This window comes from Genypterus blacodes, unplaced genomic scaffold (genome assembly GCF_046128005.1).
Source record: "Genypterus blacodes isolate CSIRO-AG114 ecotype Tasmania unplaced genomic scaffold, CSIRO-AGI_Gbla_v1 ptg000107l_1, whole genome shotgun sequence".
In the NCBI taxonomy this organism is placed as follows: Eukaryota; Metazoa; Chordata; class Actinopteri; order Ophidiiformes; family Ophidiidae; genus Genypterus; species Genypterus blacodes.
In genome coordinates this window covers 1870912-1890523 of record NW_027466911.1, presented here as the reverse complement: position 1 = coordinate 1890523, position 19612 = coordinate 1870912, and the positions used below count along the sequence as shown (strand labels likewise).

General features: G+C 45.1%; 4 protein-coding genes across 5 annotated transcripts; 3 read left to right on the top strand and 1 right to left on the bottom strand.

Annotated features, from left to right (window-relative positions):
* The first annotated feature begins 101 nt into the window (after positions 1–101).
* On the top strand, positions 102–4910 carry kdf1a (keratinocyte differentiation factor 1a). Its single transcript, XM_076160589.1, has 4 exons — positions 102–387; positions 1165–2225; positions 3004–3078; positions 4108–4910. The coding sequence occupies exons 2-4, from the start codon at positions 1184–1186 to the stop codon at positions 4191–4193; spliced, it is 1203 nt and encodes a 400-aa protein (XP_076016704.1). The 5' UTR covers positions 102–387; positions 1165–1183; the 3' UTR covers positions 4194–4910.
* A 2011-nt stretch (positions 4911–6921) lies between these two features.
* Positions 6922–8184, bottom strand: nr0b2a (nuclear receptor subfamily 0, group B, member 2a). Its single transcript, XM_076160847.1, has 2 exons — positions 7584–8184; positions 6922–7478 (listed from the first exon to the last, which is right to left on the bottom strand). The coding sequence occupies exons 1-2, from the start codon at positions 8110–8112 to the stop codon at positions 7237–7239; spliced, it is 771 nt and encodes a 256-aa protein (XP_076016962.1). The 5' UTR covers positions 8113–8184; the 3' UTR covers positions 6922–7236.
* Positions 8185–12302: 4118 nt separating this feature from the next.
* On the top strand, positions 12303–14870 carry gpatch3 (G patch domain containing 3). Its single transcript, XM_076160596.1, has 7 exons — positions 12303–12746; positions 13105–13556; positions 13656–13830; positions 14008–14067; positions 14167–14288; positions 14385–14512; positions 14607–14870. The coding sequence occupies exons 1-7, from the start codon at positions 12335–12337 to the stop codon at positions 14788–14790; spliced, it is 1533 nt and encodes a 510-aa protein (XP_076016711.1). The 5' UTR covers positions 12303–12334; the 3' UTR covers positions 14791–14870.
* A 254-nt stretch (positions 14871–15124) lies between these two features.
* gpn2 (GPN-loop GTPase 2) lies at positions 15125–18883 on the top strand. 2 transcript variants are annotated; one of them, XM_076160872.1, is made up of 6 exons: positions 15125–15212; positions 15533–16093; positions 16241–16397; positions 16484–16644; positions 18081–18211; positions 18391–18883. In XM_076160872.1, the coding sequence occupies exons 2-6, from the start codon at positions 15677–15679 to the stop codon at positions 18461–18463; spliced, it is 939 nt and encodes a 312-aa protein (XP_076016987.1). In that variant the 5' UTR covers positions 15125–15212; positions 15533–15676; the 3' UTR covers positions 18464–18883. The 2 variants fall into 2 exon arrangements, with proteins under 2 accessions (XP_076016987.1, XP_076016986.1); XM_076160871.1 differs by having other exon boundaries at positions 15530–16093.
* The last annotated feature ends 729 nt before the right edge of the window (positions 18884–19612 follow it).

The following is a 19612-nucleotide window of genomic DNA, read 5'->3' as shown; positions in this document are numbered from 1 at the left end:
TGTAATTGTGTTTATCCCCCTCACCCCTCCCCGCGCGCCTTTCATATCCGCCTGAGTGACGTCACCGCTCACCTGTGGGTGGGGGCAGGCTGAGGGATTAGCTGTAGCCGCAGGTAAGAGCCAAACACAGGCGGCCGCTCCTGAAGGCAACACGCAGCTCAACCAGAGAGGAGGCGAATGAACCGAGCCGAGTCACTCCATCGAGACGCTTCACCTGTAGCTTCCATGACTTCGCGTCCGGTGTGAAGCACCTGAGGGGGGACAGAAAGGTCGTTTCTCCCGTTCAAGCGCCGGCAGAAGACCTCCGTGCTTCGGTCGCAGCTGAAGTTAGAAGGGATTTAAACAAGTAACGACAACGACAACAAGCCGCGCTGTTCCCTTTATGCGGTGAGTTTGCGTCCCGTACGGTTAGAAAAGCTGCTACATGTAACGCGAGTGTCGCTGTTTACCTGCTTGCCTGCAAACGCACCACGGGGTGAAACAAAAGCGCTTTTTTTGGGCGCTTCTATCAGGCCAAGTTACTATCAGCGCAGCAATCAATGTAGACTGTTGTATTTACTTTGTCTGACTTTATGGTTTAAGTTAAATCACGCTAGGAAGTGTTTACACCGTGTTATTATGTTTTAAAACGACTATTCATGGGGCGTTTACGGCTCCAGGCCTTACTACGGCAGACAAATTAAAGTAAAAAAAACAACTTCAGCTGTCTTGGTGAAGGTGTTGGCCTCCGCAATGCACCGCGGCGTAAATTAGACACTCTGTGTGGATCACTGTTAAACATGTGAAGTCTAAAAGCGGCCTCAAAGTGTTAAATTAGTCATGAGATCTGGACTGGAAAGGATGAAACATGTGATTGATGTCATTGTAACTCCCATCAGGTCGATCAGTGACTGCTTGTGATCTTGTTGTCATCTTATAAGAGACCAGGATGATGTTGATGTGTTAAAAATTGATATGATCAGAGGAGTCGCCATTTACTTTATCCTTACCAAGCCTGATCCTGAGGGGGGGCACAGAGACACCATTTACCATCACTGATCGTTGCAAACCCAAACAAAGCTAATCTGATCGAGTCTTGATCCTCTAATGAATCGTTTCTGAATCGTTTCTCTCCTGATGGGAGTTGTTTGATTCTTGTTTCATAGCGTTTCTCTCCCGCTCCAGGTCCCAGGCATACTGAGCCATGCCTGGCCACAGCACAGGGGCTCCCCAGACGTCCCGCAACCACAAACATTACGCTTCCAACCCCAGAGCTGACAGGTACCGACAGGCGCGGACGATATCAAAGGAGAGCACAAACAGTCAGGACTCCTACAAGGATCACCACGGGGAGCGTTTACAGGAACACCACGCCGACCACTCCCGCTACTCTGAGGCCAAGTATGTCCGCAGAGGCAACCCCCGAAATAGCAACGGACGGGGGTCCGAGACTATAGGTTTCATTCCCGGGTCGGCAGACGCCACGCCTGCCAGCAGACACGCCTGCGGCTCCTGCGCCTCTGTGGGCTGGAGCGGCTGTAAGGCCCTAATCTGCTGCGTGCTGACCTGCGGTTTCTACGGCAGCCGGGAGCCCTGCCTGCCCGTTAACGAGAGCTCCACAGACCATCCCCCCAAAACAGGGAGCGAGCCCCACCCGCCTAATGGCACGGCCGTGTCCAACCCCACATGTGGCGTCCCGCTAGAGCCAAGTAAGTCCACCAAAACCTCCAAGTTGCCCACTAGTGAAAGCTTCCGCTACCAAGATGTGCGCATAGCAGGTCAGACAGTAAAGTATCCGCTCTCTGTCCCCAAACGGACCCGTGTGACTGGCAAGGGGGAGAGTCAGCGGCCGGTCAGCAACACCAGCCTGTACTCACGGGAGGACTTTGACTTAGACGACCTGAGCGACACGGGCACAGATATTGACTCTCTTATTACCAAGAAGCTGCTGGAGCTTTACGCCTTGCACCAGATCGACCAGCTGGCCAAGTGCACCTCCGACTCCTCCTTCTCCCGCAAGACCAACGAGATCAGCGAGCTGATCTACAGCATCGCCCAGGACTACAACCTGGAGGAGCAGGAGGCTGAGTGCAAGCTGGTACACGGCGTCATCCGCATCAGCACGCGCAAGCCCAAGAGGAACAAGAGCCACCTGACGTCCGCCCAGCGCCCCAACGGCAGGAACGACGGGACGCTGCCCGACAGCGGCAACGAGACCATGACCAACACCTACATGAGCAGCGACAGTAAGATGGGGAATAAGTGTTTCAACTCATTAATGCTTAGAGAAGTAGGAGGAGTCCGTCTATGTTCTGTTCACTGGATTTATGGTCAGGAAACTCAAATTGGAAAATGGAAAACAGAGGCGTGTTTCTTTAGATTTGGTGCCAAAAATGCAAAATCCATCTATACAAAATGTCATATTAGGATATATTTCAATTATAGGAGGCCTTTATGAGGTAAATTGACACACACACACACAAACACACACAAACACACGCAAACACACACACACACACACATGTTAAATATGGATCACATAACCGCATGCAAACAAGCACAAAAACTTGAATCCAGAATAAAAATCCAGCAACTCAGTTCGATTTCCGCAGTAAAAGCTTTAAAAAAACAGGTTGTGTAATAGTTTTTCATGGTTTTAGTCTCAGAATTCCAGTGAACTGAAAGCAAACGGAGCAAACGGCAGCGATGAGCCTCTATCACACTAGACGTACGCATCACGTGCGGCGTCCTCCTCTAATGACTCATTGTGTCTGTTGGAAGGCGGCTCAAACTCTTTTGTCTCGTCGTTTCTAGACCTAATACAGGAGGAATTTAAGAGGCAGTGACCTAATGACAATTGGCTAATCTGGGGCGAGTTGCTACAGGCAGGCGAAGCACAAGAGTAGTCAACTTAAGATATCGTGTATTAAAGCAATGACCAAATGTTGTGTTCAGGCTCCTGGTTTGCCTGTTTTCACTTCTCGTCTTGTGTGTGTCCCCGTCCCCTCCTCTCCTCCCCTGCAGTGCCTGAGGTGAAAGTGTCGGAGCAGACGCCGTCGGACGAGCTGGCGAGGAAGATGAGACACCACAGCGGGAGAAGTATGTACAAGAAGTGGGGAATTTTCCATAACTGGGCTTTGATGCAAAGAAAGGGGGGGGGGGGGGGGGGGGAGTGGGACTTGGAAGCAGCAAGCAGGTCAGATTGATGTGTGTAAAGGCTGCACATCACGTTAGTCCTCCATCCATTGTGCTGCTTGCTGGACAGACCCGCTCATTCAGGTGTAATTACCACCCCGGTGACTCAGTCCAGTGTGTGTGTGTGTGTGTGTGTGGAGGGCTCAGTCCTGGTGGGTTGCATTGTGCCCGACGCAGCTGCAGGCGTTCTCTCACCTCCTCTCTGCTTTCCTGCAGCATACCAGGCAGGAACAGTGAAAGCCGCATTCCTTCCTTCTTTCTCCGCATATTGCGCCTCCTCCCCTCTGCCACCCTACACCCACCTATCAGTCCTCCTGGTTCCCCCCCGCCCCCTCCAGCCCCGGGGCTCAAATCGCATTAAATCCACGCCACATTATGTCCCTTGGTTTATTATGTCATTTTAGCAAACAACTTGGGTTACAGATGGATCACTCCGTGTTTCTACTGGTCATTGTTCAGCAGAGAGCCCCATGAAGAGAAAGGAGAGGGGGGGGGGGGCGTCTCCTGTTACACGTCTTTGAATGAGCTAACACCTCATTATGTTTCCACAACTTTCACAATGCGGCCTGAGAACGTGTCGGCATCACAGGGAGTTCACTCACCGGGTCTGTAGACGGGAGAATGGAACCACAGAAGCCTAAGAAACACTTTAAACACGCGGAAATGCCTCTAAATAGCTCCTCTATGTGACGCCATGGGTGTCAGAAATCATGTCTTCCCTCAACAATGGCACCTTATCTGTCTCTTTGCACTGTTGGAGAACAGTCACAGAGTTCATTAAGAGTCCAATCAAAGGCCTACAGACCTGTTAGTGCTCCGACTTCAGTGACCTCCTTTGGTGAAGTCGCAGAAGTCTCACGCCTCATCATAAAGCTTATTGATCCCCACACTGTGTCTCTAAACGCCTGTGTCTGGTGTGTGTGTGTTCCGCAGCGTACTCCTCCGGCAACACCACGGCCTACTCGCCCTACCTGCACGACACTGAGACGGACTCCTCGGGCGCCCCGCTGCTCCTCTAAGGGGCCGACTCAGCATCAAGAAGCAAATCCAGACCTGACCTGACCGGGGGGATGCAGCCGGCTGGACGGACGCTTTTATCCTTCTGCTATCATGTTACGCTGTTACTGTTGTGGAGCACCTTCTTCCTCCCTGGATGGCTTTTAAATTCTCCTTTTTTTTATTTTAGTGGTCCTGCTAATGTGTTATGGAGTGTTAATCCAAGTCCCGGACACTGGATCTATTTTTTTTTACATGGGAAAGATGAGGCAGGTGTGTGTTTGTGTGTGTGTGTATGTTTGTTTGTTTGTGTGTGTGTGTGTTTTTAAAGCTATTTTCAGGTCAGCGTTGGACTGTCCCACTGTGGTATTGGGGACAGCTGGGGAAAGAGACTTGACTGCACTCCATGCAACTGTAGCTCAGGCTCAGGATACAGACTGATTGTAGAACACAACCGTCCTCATTCTTGTCTGTGAGTGACTGTGTGTGTGTGTGTGTGTGTGTGTGACTGTGTGTGAGTGACTGTGTGTGTGTGTGTGACACGATTTAAGCCTTAACTGTTGCCATTCAGCATATTTTGATGCGAAAGCTTTGAGGATCCAAAGTGTATTAAGCCATATTGAGTTGTACATATTTGTATGTCGATGTTACTTCCCGGGTTGTTAAACCATTCGGCTGAGTTTTTATTTGTATTTGTATTGTTTGTTTTCGGTGGTAAGTCTCCGTTTTTACCAAAATAAAACTCTACTTGTTTGTTGAAGTGTGTTTGATTGGGTTGAAGCTCTCTTAAGTGGAATGTTACAGTTGTGAATATGTGACACACACACACACTGACACACACACACTGAGCTCGCCGTCGGGTTTCTCATTATGTGCTGATGTATTGACACAGTTGCATGTAAACCAGCAGCAGCAGCAGCTCTTGTTTATTCTGCACGCTGGATATTCGCTCTCGTACCGACACGCCTGAGACTTTTCCCCTCGCAGCTCTCCAGCCCGTGTGTGTGTGTGTGTGTGTGTGTCTTTACCCTACTTTTCCTCTTTATCTCTCGGATTATTGTTGTTGAGCTCTTCTCCCTCAGGTCACTGTGTTATACCAGACAGGCTTTTTTTTCCGCCCTCAGCAAAAGTAGGAACCCGTTTGACTGGTTCTGACAAAAAGGAAATAAAATCCTGGGGTTTGTCTTTGTCGTTTATTGCACAGGCAAGAAGAAGAAGAAGAGGAAAATCTGAGTGATTTCACAAAACGTCTTGTAGCTGCAGCCCCTCGTCCCTCTGCGGCTCACATGAATGGAGTTGTGTAGGGAATGCATATAGTTTGAGATCAAGTTCAGTCTTGAGTCGTGTGCAGGGCCGCTAGCAGAATGTAAGACTCCTGAGAAAATGAGCTCACCTATTGACTTTATTACTTGATTTAAATGAAGATTAATCACCTTTACAACTCATTAACCAGTGAATAAGAGGATATTTTGATGAATTGTTGTCACTTTTATGGGACTATCTGATCAAGCTGAATGAAGCGACCTGTTTGCTGTGTCAGCCGTACTTTAGTCTGCCTCGAGATTGTACCACATGACCTGGAAAAAGGTCAGTTAAGTGAGATTGACTGTTTGTGCTGTTGATTCTTCTCACTGGTGTGTTCTCTGGGTGTTGCAGTCGCCCTGTGTAACCCTGTTTCCTCTGGCTTTCTGCCCCCACCACCACATTCCTGTTTTACCTGTATGAGGTGTCGTGTATAAGCTCTCTGTTTCACAACGAGCATACCACAGGCTGAGGCGGATCGGGAGCTCTCGTTCTATATCAAATAGCCTGCAGAGTGTAGACACTGAACTCTGATTTACGACCGCTGTCTTCCTGCTTTGAGCGTGAGAAGGTTCTTATTTGTGTAAGGATTTTGATTTTGTGTTTTATTTCTCCACAAAAGTCAGGACTCGGGGGGGGGGGGGGGGGTCAACTCACCTTTTCACGCCTGCTCAGGAGTAAATACACAACTTCCCAATCCTATCCATCAGAGGGAGACAGAGCTCCACTCAAAGCAAACAGGGCTCGCAATGCTGTTCAAGCCTCAACATGGTCAGAATGGAAACATTCAGGAGTTCACATACCTTCATACTCAACACACACACACTTCTGTCTCAATGTGAAGTTTGATTCTCCTGCAAAACACATTTTACCTCACTAATCTCTAATCTGAGCTCTGCACTTCTGGATATGAGATTTCAGGGAGTCACACTAACTACAGAAATGGAATGAAGTATTATCTCATCAAACTTTGATAGCTTGCTTTGGTTCAAACATAAAAGATGACTCGAGTTATATAATCACATTTTCAATCATCTGCCTGCTTCTTTGCTTGATCTCCTTAAAAATCTTCATTTGGTCATCTCAGAGGGGAAAACAATCTTCTGTTTGGCATCAAAGCTTCTCATATTTTCTGTATGTGCTTGTAAAAATGCTTCTTTGAAACTCTGTGGCACATTTTTGTATCAAATCTTTGGAAACACTGGATTTTTGACAAGAATTTAAATTGAAGTTGTATGTGTCTGAACCACGGCATCTGAGTCTGGTACACAAGATGGAAAAAGTGTGTGTGTGTGTGTGTGTGTGAGTGTAAAGTGATGGCAAAGTGTCATTCTTTAGGAGAGATGGAGTCTGACCTTTTAGCTCAAGTACAAAAATATATTTATTTGAAATATTCTGTAAAAGCAGACAAATCTTATTTACAACATAAAATAACAGCCTATTGAACTAGAACATGAACAGAACCAGAACATGAACAGTTGGCAGAGTCTCATAACAAATCTAACTCCTCTGTTTTGGGTAAAGTAACACCAGCTTCATAATAATTCATATTGTCATGTTTACAATAGAAAACAACATATTTGCCCCAATTTACATCATTTGTCCCTAAGTGCTTTCTTTGAGGAGTCCAGTCCAGGTGTCTGTTCAATTCCTGATCAAACTCTGTTCGCCTGACTAAGTGAGGAGAAAAGTTCTTCATCTCCACAGCAGAAGTGAACACATCTGTCCTTCAACACTGTCCTTCACCGTCCCCCCGTCCTCCTCTTATCTGCAGAAGAGCATGTCCACCAGTAGCTCCAGCAGGTCAGCCTGGCCGATCACGGGCCTGAAGAAGAGTTCGGCGATGAGGTTGGGCGTAATGCTCTGCAGCACGGAGGCTGTGAGGAGGATTCGGGCGAATCGCTCCTCGTCCCTGGGGTGAAGGAGCTGGACCACCTCCCTCAGGGCGTGCTGAGCCTCCTGCTGCAGACCCTCAACGAACAGAGATGCCTTCAGGTCTGGGACATCTGTTGAGAGGAAATTAATGTTAGATATAATGCAGGATTGGCACAATACTCCAATATCAAGGTTCAATGCAGCAGTGGGAGTCTATGAAGCTCATCTGTTCTTACCTGGGTTAAATATTGTGGTTCCTTTCAGATATGCAAACTCCTTGGGACTCAAATCAAGGCTCCAAAATTTCTTGAGGCAGGATTTCAGTTTGCTGACCCCAGCCATGGTGGGCTGCTCTCTCTCCCCCTCTGAGCTCCCCTGCTGGTTCAGGAGAATCTTCTTCAGCAAGCTGTCAGCGGGAGAATCTGTCACCTCGAAGGTCACTCCTTCTTGAGCCAGACCCAGGATGAAGAGCGGCGCCCAGCAGCTTTTCAGCAGTAAAAACATGTCGTTTGGCGGAAGCTGGTTAAAAGCAGGTAAGTTCTTCATGAAATGGATCGTTTTAACCAGAACTGCTGAAGCTTCTTTGCAGATCTCAGACGACCTCTTCAAGCAGACCGTCCGCCGCGTCTCACAGTTGCATCTATGAGCGACTGTGTTGTAGTTGAAGTTGCTTCCAGGGGGTTTGCTGTTATCCATCTGGCTGAGGATAGTGAAGAGGATGGGATTCAAAGGTCTGCTGGCTGAACACTGACACCTGTTATCCATTTTTCCAGGTTGTGGTGATGGATGAAGTTGAACGTTCCTCTCCTTCGGGACAGACTTGCTGCTCCCTGCTCCGTCCCTGTATTTATAAGGCCAACCCTCCCTGCTGAGTGGACCTTGACTTGTCAATACGACCTGAGCGAAAAACAACTGTGCGCCCTGCCAGGTGACTGCTGGAATAACCCTGGGAAGCCGATAAGCTTTTCTCAATGAAAAGGCGGTGATGGAGTAATCCCTGGATATCAAGAGGGTTTGGCCTTATCGCTGTGCCGGTGTCGTTAACCCTGGTGGTACCAAGCTACCAAGGACTGCAGAGGTAATTAGCTCATCGTGTGTCACAGCGCAACTGCCACCTCCCATCTGCTCACATCGGAAAGAGGCCAAAGCAAACAGAGGGCACTGACCTGTAAGTTATGTCCATACAGAATCTGATCCGATTCTCACTATAGTTTGTATAATCCAGGAAGAGGACTGAATAATTTAATCTCCATTTATTTCCTTTGATAAAACAATCAGTATTAATGAAGATTAAGATCCATTTATGTACTGTATATGAAATAATACATTAAATGACTTCTTATATCCTGCTGAATTATTTCTAATTATTGCTTATTGTGATATGAAAATTGATTTGTAGAATTATCCACATACAACTATAGTTAAATGGATAGTTGGAGTCAGACCTTCTCTCTGTGAGTTAACTAATAGAAAAAAAGACTTCCATTCACTTTTTTCATTTTAACTAGCTGTGATTTCGCTTTTTATTCAAAAAAAGTCATCACTGTCCAAAAACTAAATATTGATCAACCTAAGATTCCTTCAATTTATGATGCCAGTTGAACGTAGTAAAAAGTTGCCCTTTATAGAACCTCTCGTATCTTCTCCGTGCCTGGCACAGCGGTTTGAGACTGATAAGCTAATTGCATTCTTGTTGTGGCAAACAGACACTAATTATTCATGACTAATTCTGCACACTGGGGTCATTACATGCAAAGGAATCAAACCCATAAACTTTGTTGCCTGCATTCTATAGAAGTCCAGCGGTAAGGTAATATGGAATCTGACACTTGTTACTTCACCTGTCACCTGATGCACAAGCAAGGAGGAATGAAACTGTCATACAACTGAAGAGCTGAACCGCAGAGCAGCAGAGTCAAGGTCAATGACGGCAATAAAGAGATCATACGCCAGACACAACTGGCAGCACCAGTCACCATATGTTTGGCAGTTTCTTTCCCTCGTAAAATAATACGTCACAATCGCTCCAAGAGCCTCATTTTCTCTCCTTGAATGATAATGAAGTGATACGGAGGAAAGTGAGATGGGACACGTCAGAGCAGCGAGTGTGTGACAGAGTGCAGAAAACACTGACACAGGGGCTAAAATCATAACAAATGCATAATCAAATACAGTATCTTGAAGAGTGTGATGGGAGCGATCCCTTCTGTAATGATACACTGCAGGCTTCCAGGCAGAGTAATCATCCAGCGCGGCCATAAAGGCGGCGATAAGGCCGGTGTTTATAGGGTTAGGAGCAGGCAGAGACGAGCACGGAGGACAGACGCTTATCTCCACCAAGACACTAAAAGAGAAAAAAATGTCCTTCATTCTATAAATGGAGCAAGCGCTGCTTCCTGAGGTCACAGCAGACGATGAAGTAATGATGTAATGGCGAACACCTGAAGAATGTCCCAGCCTTGTTTACGCTTTTATTGTAAGGCAATATAACATTTCATTGGTACGGAGCGGTGAGCTTCAGAATGTGATAACTGTTTTAAAAATGCAGCCATTAAATCTGCACAACTGTCACACACAGAAAACCCAAACCACCTGATGAAGTCACTGCTGTCCTCACCAGTTACCTTAATAATGAATGCTGCTCCTCCTGGGTTCATTGACCTCTCTCTCTCTCTCTATCTCTGTGTGTGTGTGTGTGTGTGTGTGTGTGTGTGTGTGTGAGAGAGATAGAGAGAGAGAGAGAGAGAGAGAGAGAGAGAGAGAGAGAGAGAGAGCGATAGAGAGAGACCTACTGTCACCACAGAGGTTCACATTCCTGAGTCTCTTTTCACAACGCCGACAACCAAAAGACAACTGTTGCGAGTTTATCTCTTCCCCTTGGGCGCATTTAGGACAGAAATGCTCTTCGGTCTGATGTTAATCGCAAAGAATTCAAAACCTGATAGTTTTCACGGTGTGTCAGGTTGGATGTTGCTGAAGCCACAGAGATGCACACCAGTCTGTTATGAAAACAAATCAGACTTTGTGCTGCAGAACACTAAGTGACATTTAGCATTTAGCAGCTTGTTAGTGTTTCCAGCTTTCTGGCTCTATTGCTGGTGTGCAGCTGTTTGGCAGCCTGCCAGACTCACAGCATAAAGCATAAATATGTTCATGCTTCATTGAGACCATGTCAGCCACACTGTCCTCCATTCACTCCATCTGTCTCTTTGAGGTTTATGCAATTGCTGAAATACATTTTTGTATTTCCAGTATTTTCAAGTCATACTATAGTACCAAGGAAACATCTTTAGACAAATATTACCACCATGTACTGATTTTTATGATGATCAATCCAAATGTCGGATCAGGTGTGTGCTTACTTATACAAGCGACTGTTTTAATGTCTGTACGTACAGAATTCCCCTTCAGTGTGATAGAGACCCTTACAGGTGAAGGCAGGTTAATTATGAGGAATGCATATGTGATCATATAGTATGATGTGTAATGTGATGCCAGGGTCCAGACAGCCAAGTCAGTCTAGGTTTACTGCCTCTTACTATCAAAACACAGCGATAAAAGAGTTGAAGGCCAAAGGCGACCGAGCCTGGAGGTCAATGAACTCAGACTGAACATATTACAGAATCTCTGAGAGAGGTTAAAGCACGGACACGCAGAAAGATTTGTAAATTTTATAATAAAAGGATGTTCTTTTTCTATACAGCGGATTATAGAACAAGATCAATCGGACAACTTACATCAACTTACATACATGTAACAGTAAAGGCTTTAGATGTAGTCTGATGTTTATCTCTTCATACTTCTACAGGGATAGGGACATAAGTAAAGTGAAGCTTGCCTTGTAGACTGGACAAGTAATAGGAACTGTTGAAAGCGATCAACATAACACAAGTACAACTACATGTAACAAAGGAAACAACAAATAATCAACAGTTGTGTTCTTTGATCTCTCAGTCAGTTTGATTTTTTGGCCATAACTTTTAAAACATTACACATTGATTGGAAGTCTTTGGCAGTAGCACCATAGTATTACACTACTAACAGTCACAGCAGAAGGAGGCCTGAGTCCAAAAACTAACCTTTTAAACATTACAGCTGAGTTATTTTCACATCACATCACATTCCTTTTCAGGTTTTCCAGCTTAAGCATGTTGGCAGGAGATGACATGTGCTCGATGTAATGTATAATTTGTGACATAAAGTGTGTAGCAAGTTCAAATACATTCCAGGTTGCCATCAACTTCAGAGGAGGTTTTACATTGTACTTTGTTTGGGCTCATATCTTTCATTTGTTTGTGCCTTCCTGCAGTGGTTGTTCAGTCAGTGATCAGACGAACTGCACAACAAACAAGGGAGGAGAGCACTTGATTCATCACGTGTTGACATTTTGCTCTCATCTTGTTTGACACACTGGCATTAAGTCAGGTGCACACTGAGTCACCAGTGAATTAACATGTTTGCATAGCATAATGAGAAGAGAAAGAGAGAATTTTCCGTACTAAAATCCAAGATAATAATTCATATTGAAAGCCACTAACTCAGGAAAACAGAGGGCTCACAGACTCAAGACAGAAAGGAGCGGATCCACCAAAGAGTGAGTCAGTGGTTTTGTTTTGTTTTTTTTGGTCATTATTACTGTGTATTTATGCAAAGGCTTAGTGGGGCGAGGTTTGGTTGTGTTTTTAAAGTGTTTATATCATTATTTTAAAAATCGGTTATTATGAGTTACGTATGTATTTATTGTTTGTTTGTAACGGAGAATATGTAACAAAACAATAAACCCAAATGATGAATATAATAACATAAAATACAAACTATAAATGTCACGTGGTGAAAATAAACAACTTTCTCTATTTAGATATTTAAATTTCATAAAAACACAATGGATTCGGTAGCTAGCTGGCCGAGCAGCTAACTCCGGAAGCGGAAGTGGCGTTTTGAACGTGTGACCCGTTTCGTTTACGTAAACCGTCCAGCAAAAACAATCATGGCGGACTCCGAACCTCTATCCTCTTTGTATTTTGCTATTAGTAACATCCCACCGACTTTTCGTTCGGCAGACCTAAGAAACTATTTCAGTCAGTTTATAGAAAGCGGAGCGTTTCACTGCTTCCACTACCGACACCGGCCCGAGGTGCGTAAGGAAAGCGACTCTCCCGAAAAGCCTCCGTGTGAGGAGGGGAGCTCCGAATCCCCGGAGCCCGAAGAAGAAGCGACGGGACCCGGCTCAGCTTCGCCCAAGCAGGCGGTGAAATCATGCTGCTGCGTCGTGTCGCTCCGTGCTAGGGACGCCAACAGGTTTGTCCGAATGTACGCGGGGAATAACTGGATAGACTCGAAGGGGAGCTGGCTGAAGAGACGCTGTGTGATCCGGAGAGTGAAGGTCTCACAGGAGGAAGGTGAGTGAGGACAGACTGGAGCGGCTGGGCTTTAATGGAGAATATCTGTTTGTCCTAGACCCCCAGGAAGATAATACATAATGACAATATTTAGATTGTGATGTTTTAGTCTTTGTTTCAATCAAAAGTATTACACTAATCTGCATGGAAATATGTCAGAACGCACTGTCAAATTGGTATTTTGGTCCAGATCCATTTTAATACTTCTGTTCTCAGTTTAGTTTTGTATTCTCTGGCTGGTGTAGAGAACAGCCTGAATGCAGCGGTTCTGCCCTTTTATTTTGTTTTATTGTGTCATACACTCTTTGTAGTGTTCATACATCTAAAGTTCATTCTTCTCTTTTGAATATTGTTTTAGATAATGAAGCATTTACCTATAAGACAAAGTGTGAGCAGCGGAGTCGTACATCTTTAACGGAGCGTTTCACAGAGGCCGACCTCAAGAGCTTGTGCGAGCTGAACCCTCCCGCTCTGATGCAGAATGGAAACGTGGGCACGCCGGTGACGGTCTTCCTCCAGCTCATTCAGTCATGCCGTTTGCCCCCGCGTCTCATCCGCAAGCTGGGCCTCACGTTCCCCAAGACCAGCTCCAACCGCCGCTATGGCAACGTGCCTTTTAAGTACTGGGATTCGTACACGCTTCCAGCCTCGGAAGATAGCGTGTTCACAGCTGCAGGGCATGAGATATCAGGGCCAGGGACCTTAGTAGCTTCACACTCAGGACACAGGCGGCAAGCTGACCAACCAGAAGCAGCAGAGACTGAAGAACCACAGGAGGAAGAGGAGGCTGTTCAGTCAGATGCAGATGATGTGGGTTTCAAACCAAACTTATCTGTTAGTATATCTCACATAAATGAATTATCACGCCACATGTGTGTTGTTCTTTACTCCTCATCTTGTTGGTTCTAGGATGACGACTATTGCGAGGAGTGGGAACGCCATGAAGCTTTGCATGAGGATGTCACCAGTCAGGAGCGGTGCAAGGAGAGGCTGTTTGAAGAGGAGATTGAGCTGAAGTGGGAGAAGGGAGGCTCAGGTCTGGTGTTCTACACTGATGCCCAGTACTGGCAGGAAGAGGAAGGAGGTATGCACAGAAACTTCACATCAACCCATCGGTTAAAGACAAAACTAATTCACCCCGCTTTGTAGGAAATCTTCTGATGCTGAAGTACCAGTATATCACTATCTGTTTATACATAAGCAATCATATGTGACGTGTTATATGGTTAATCCTTTATGCTCCCTTTCCCTTTGTGTTCAGATTTTGATGAACAAACAGCCGATGATTGGGATGTTGACATGAGCGTTTACTATGATAAAGGTATGTCAAGTTCACTTTATTCACTCTTGATTTATAAAGTGACTGAGCAATTATTCCTGTAGAGTCACGACTCCTTCAACCCTGCTTCTCCCCCCACAGACGGAGGTGACATGGATGCACGGGACTATGTCCGGATGCGCTACGAAAAGAGGCTGAGAGATGGTGTTGAGGAGAGGTCAGGACATAGTCAGACTATCGGTCGCTTTGAGAAGTTCACTAAGGTAAGAAGGTTGCCACAGATCTTGATTGGCCGTCATGTTTTTACTGTAAAATTTCACATTGCTTAATCATTTCCTGAATATATTTTCATGGATTAGGGAGTGGGCCGTCGTGTGATGGAGAAGCAGGGTTGGAAGGACGGTGAGGGTCTGGGGAATAGTCAGGCTGGAATACATGAAGCCCTGGAGAGTGAGGGACAACATCCCAATTGCAAAAGAGGCTTTGGGTGAGTATAAACAAGGAAACGGAACGCTTTGGTATGTGACTTAAGAGGGTGGCCTTGTTTCATGATAATATTGTTTATTTCTTCATTTTTGCAGATATCACGGAGATAGATTGCTGTTACACTCAGGAAAAAGCGCCAGAAAAGACTTTCACATAAGCACAGTGTATGATGAACCCAAAGACATGGATAAAGGAGACACTTTGTTGAGACGGCAACCAAACACAAGTATGAAGTACCGAGGCTGGCAGCCAGGTGGCACCATTGGACCACGCAGATGACATACTTTTATTATTGTATCAATATGTTATTTAACAAAGTATATGTTTCCCTGTGTTATTAAAACTTTTTTAATATTTCATCACACTTGTGTTGCTTTATACTTTATTTCATGTGCTACTTTTTATTTTTCATTAGGAAGCAAGTGTTCGCTCATTTTATTCGTTCATTAACTCTAAATTAACACTTGAGTTTTCTAATAATAAGCAGAATATAGACGTGGTGTACTAACGGTAGATATCATGTAACCTCAGCGTTTTATAAATCATTCTGTCTCGAAATAAAAGAAAATTCAGCTTTTATTTTGCCGCTTGTTGCCAACGTGACTCGGATGTACTTAGCATTAGCTAGAGCAGACGGCTAACAGGCTAACAACAAACAACCATCGTACGCATGTTAACATAGCGGCGGAGAACTGGTGTCGGTCAGTATTTATTTATTTTTATTTGTGGCTACTGTGAATTATATTTGAGTCATTATCCTCGCAGCGGACATGATAGTTACGTTACATGTCTGTTGTGTCAGTCGTACGTTTTTAGCTTTTTAACCACCTAGCTTTGTTATTGCTAAGTCTCATAGCTTAGCCAGGCGATTTACTGGTAGTGCTGATCGATATACTTTATGTTCTACTCCGGCCTGTGTGTCGGTGTGTGACTTTGTTTTAGAAACGAATGGTGGTCTGGTGTAAAGTGTTCCCAGACTATCAAGTGCCGCTGCCTGACACACTAACACGTGTTTCAGCAGGTAACTGACTGCCGATCGTTGGTTTTCTGTGTTGGACGGCGCATGTGGGCTCGACTACACCTTGGTTCCATCTGATGTGAACCCCTGCAGACTTTATTCCCCACACACACACACACACACACACACACACACACACGTGCAACCATGACCAGTCAGAAAGCAGCTCCACCCTTACGCTTTGGCCAGGTGGTCATTGGACCTCCGGGATCGGGAAAGACCACCTACTGTCAAGGAATGCACGAATTCTTGACCAGCCTGGGAAGAAAGGTGGTTGTGATCAACATGGACCCCGCCAACGAGGGGCTTCCATACCCCTGTGCGGTGGATGTGTCTGAGCTGGTCACCCTGGGCGACGTCATGGACGGTTTGAAGCTCGGGCCTAATGGAGGCCTCCTCTACTGTATGGACTATGTTGAAGCAAACCTGGACTGGTTGGAGAAGAAGCTGAACCAGCATAAGGACTCTTACTTCCTGTTCGACTGCCCGGGACAGGTGGAGCTCTACACCCACCACAGCTCAGTGAAGAACATCTTCTCCCAGCTGGCCCGGTGGAACTTCAGGGTGAGATCTTCACTCTGTAGTTGTGGAGACGGTGGAGATATTGATTGAATATCTGCACTCGCACTGTAGATTCATTTGTCATTTGACTGTATGTCGTTACCATGGTGATTTGTCTGTCTGCGGCTCATCCTTGCTCCCTCCTTTCAGCTGACTGCCGTGCACCTTGTGGACTCTCATTACTGCGCTGATCCAGCCAAGTTCATCTCTGTGCTGTGCACCTCGTTGTCCACCATGCTGCACGTGGAGCTCCCACACGTCAACATCCTCTCCAAGATGGACCTGATCGAGCAGTATGGCAAACTCGGTGAGACAACATGAAGTCCGAGCTGTCACGCTTCAGTTAATCACCATGGTACTATACATTTACGTTTCTTCTGCTTTCTCTGACAGCCTTCAGCCTGGACTTTTACACAGAGGTCATGGACCTGACCTACCTGCTGGATCACCTGGCTGCAGACCCCTTCTTCAAAAAGTTCCATCATCTAAATTTAAAATTGGCTGAAGTCATACAAGATTACAGCCTCGTCTCCTTTGTGCCCCTCAGTGTACAGGTATGTGTGTGTGTGTTTGCTGTGCCTGAAGAATCCCTGTTACATATTGTAATGAATGATCCACAATACATTGATTATTCCAGCTGTGAGGACAGGAAGTTATGTGCTGACCTACAACATGCTTCAATAACAAAGTCATGTCACCGGTGGTTTAGTTAGTAAGAAAGTTACTTTTAAACATATGAGTTCAAGAAAATGTAATTAATTAAAATTAATTAATTAATTTTCAATGACAAATGATGCATGCAGGCTTATGCAGACAACTGTGTTCTCATATTCATATCTAGGTTCCTTTATTCACAATATTAACATTGTTATGTAGGTCTGGCTTTGGATCATTGTGTTTGTGGTGTCATTGATGGAGCTTCATTTTGGGACAAATGGAACAAATTGCAAGTACAATAAGAGAAGAACATTCCAGATTTATTTATTTACATGCAGATTTAACAAATACCATGTTAGATATAGCAGGTGTATTGTGACAAATAATCACGTAAATTGCGAGCTGTTACTATACAATATTTCCATTTTGTAATCATTCTCAGCTGTTTGATTGCTCAATTAGAAGTGTGCGTGCAGAAAATATGGTAGCTCTCCGAGTAGAATGATTTTTCCTCAGTTTGATGGTTTTTACATATAACAAACTTACTGTTACATATTCACTTCCTGAGGTGACATCCAATGATGGAAGACTTCATGTGATTTTGTAGATAAGATGTGATGGAGCTTAATGTACTTAGAACATCCTCATAGAGGGATAGACACACATCATATCAGCATTAATACAGGATATTCATCTGTAGATTGACTTATTGTTTAAAGGCGTTGCACAGCCTGCACCAGCCTCTGCTCATTGTTTCCTTATGGAGACCGACAGTATGAAATCTGAGCAGACAGAAGCAGAGACGGCTCTGCAGGGATTTGAGCTTCCAAGTCTCCAGAGACACACATATATTCCTCTGTGCCTTCACTGTGTGTGTGTGGGACTAGTCATTTCCACAAATGGCAGGTTGGCACTCCGCTTCCCAAACCCCTCAGCACATCTTCTTGTTTTTCCCCATCCTCAAGATTACCAGCCTGTAGTGACCTTGGTTGCCATGGTAGTTTACACGGCACATTTCAGGGCAAAGGCTCACTGTTGACCTTGAAGCAGGAAAGACAGTGAACTCTGTGTCAGTTATGTCTCAGAATAACTGATTTTGAGTCTTTTACAGAGAGCAAAATAGCCACTGGGGACACATAAAGTTCATTATTGGTAACACTGAATTGTTACATTTGTTTACTTTGATGTCTTGAGTACATTCTGTGTCCATTCACACAAGCAAGAACTTCAATTTCTCTCAAACTGTATGTTCTCAAAGCTTCAGTGAGAGTTCCTTTAGCCGTGGGAAGCTTCTGCCCGTTTTCTAATGAATGCTTCTCTTTTTGATGTCCAGGATAAAAACAGCATGATTCAGGTCTTACGGACAGTGGACAAGGCCAACGGCTACTGCTTTGGAGACCTGGAGGAAAGGAATTTGCAAGCCATGATGTCAGCGGCTGTGGGGGCCGACTTCCAGTTCGACGCGTATCCTTTCCGAATCACTATGGTGACTCACTGTGACTCATTTGGTTTTAAAATCCAACCTGAAGATCAGCAGGAGGTGGCTGGCAAACAGGGCACTGCTGTTAAGAATGACAGCATTGTGCTCACTGTAGTTTGAATGTGATATTGTGTTCTGTTTTCTTTAACGTTTGACCTTCTAGCACTCTTGGAATTCAAGAGAGGTTTGTTAAGACCAGCGACAAGACTGTGGAAGAGGAAATGATGGACCTGTAAATAGGGAAAAGCCCCTCATAAAGTGAAACTGATGGCCTTTTAAAGCTGCAGCTTTTCTGGGATTCTGGAACTTTCAACGTAAACGTAGAATCGATGGAAACTTCATTCAGTTGCTGCTGAGCCTTCAAGGCTGCACCACACAGAGGAAGAATGAACCTTCTGAGAAACCAAACAAGAGTGGGCTGATGGTTCCATTCTGCTACCACCGGCCTTACAGATGATGTCAGATGCTCAATGAATGAGCTTTGGGTGTTCATTTCTCTTGCCTATTTTGTAAAAGACATTTTGAGGAAATGAGGAGGAAAGTAAGTTTCCATAGCCAGCAACATGGCAGCAGGTGGATAAGATCAGATTCAATCTGAAACAATAAAGGACATTGTTTTTCTTGTGTTTATAAATTAAAAATGACATTTGTGTTGACATTGTTTACTGCTGCTTATTTTCACTTATGTGCACATTTCATTGCTTTCGGCTCTGTACTTTGGGGGAAAATATGAAGATTCCATAGGGCCTTGACTTAACAACATGCAGTGCCTGAGAGATGAAGATGCCATTAGTGTGGCGTAAAATATGACTTCTTAATATGTTGTATAAAATAATGATAATCTTACTGATACATGGAACAACAAACAAACATACATGATGCAGATTATACAGAAAACTGAACCATACCTCATTTTAACAGGCACAGGGATGTATTTTGTAATCCTACACCTCTGGTGCAATCACTTGCTGCTTTTTTTACAACATAACTGCACAATATTGTGGATAAATCATCTATCAAACGGGGCGAATGAATAAAACATTGTACCAAGAGCACAGCAGAAGAAGTTTGAGTCCTCGTGAGGCGTCAGTTGAGTCCTCGTGTTGAAGGGGTCTGCCCACCAGCAGGTGGCGCGTGTGTGTTCAAATCCTCTTCCCTGATCCCACAAAAGTCCACTCCGCCTTTTCCAGGCAGCCCGAGCAGAGAGATGAAGTCAGGCGGGGAGAGGAAGCCACATTAAATCTGTGTTTCTGCACAACTGGCCCTGTGTCTGCGCCCTCGGATGGAACACTTTGCCGCTCAAAACGCACCGAACATTACATTTAAATCATGGAGACGTAGCTTACTACTTACACTTTATTACCCCCTCTCATTTAAACCCCAGA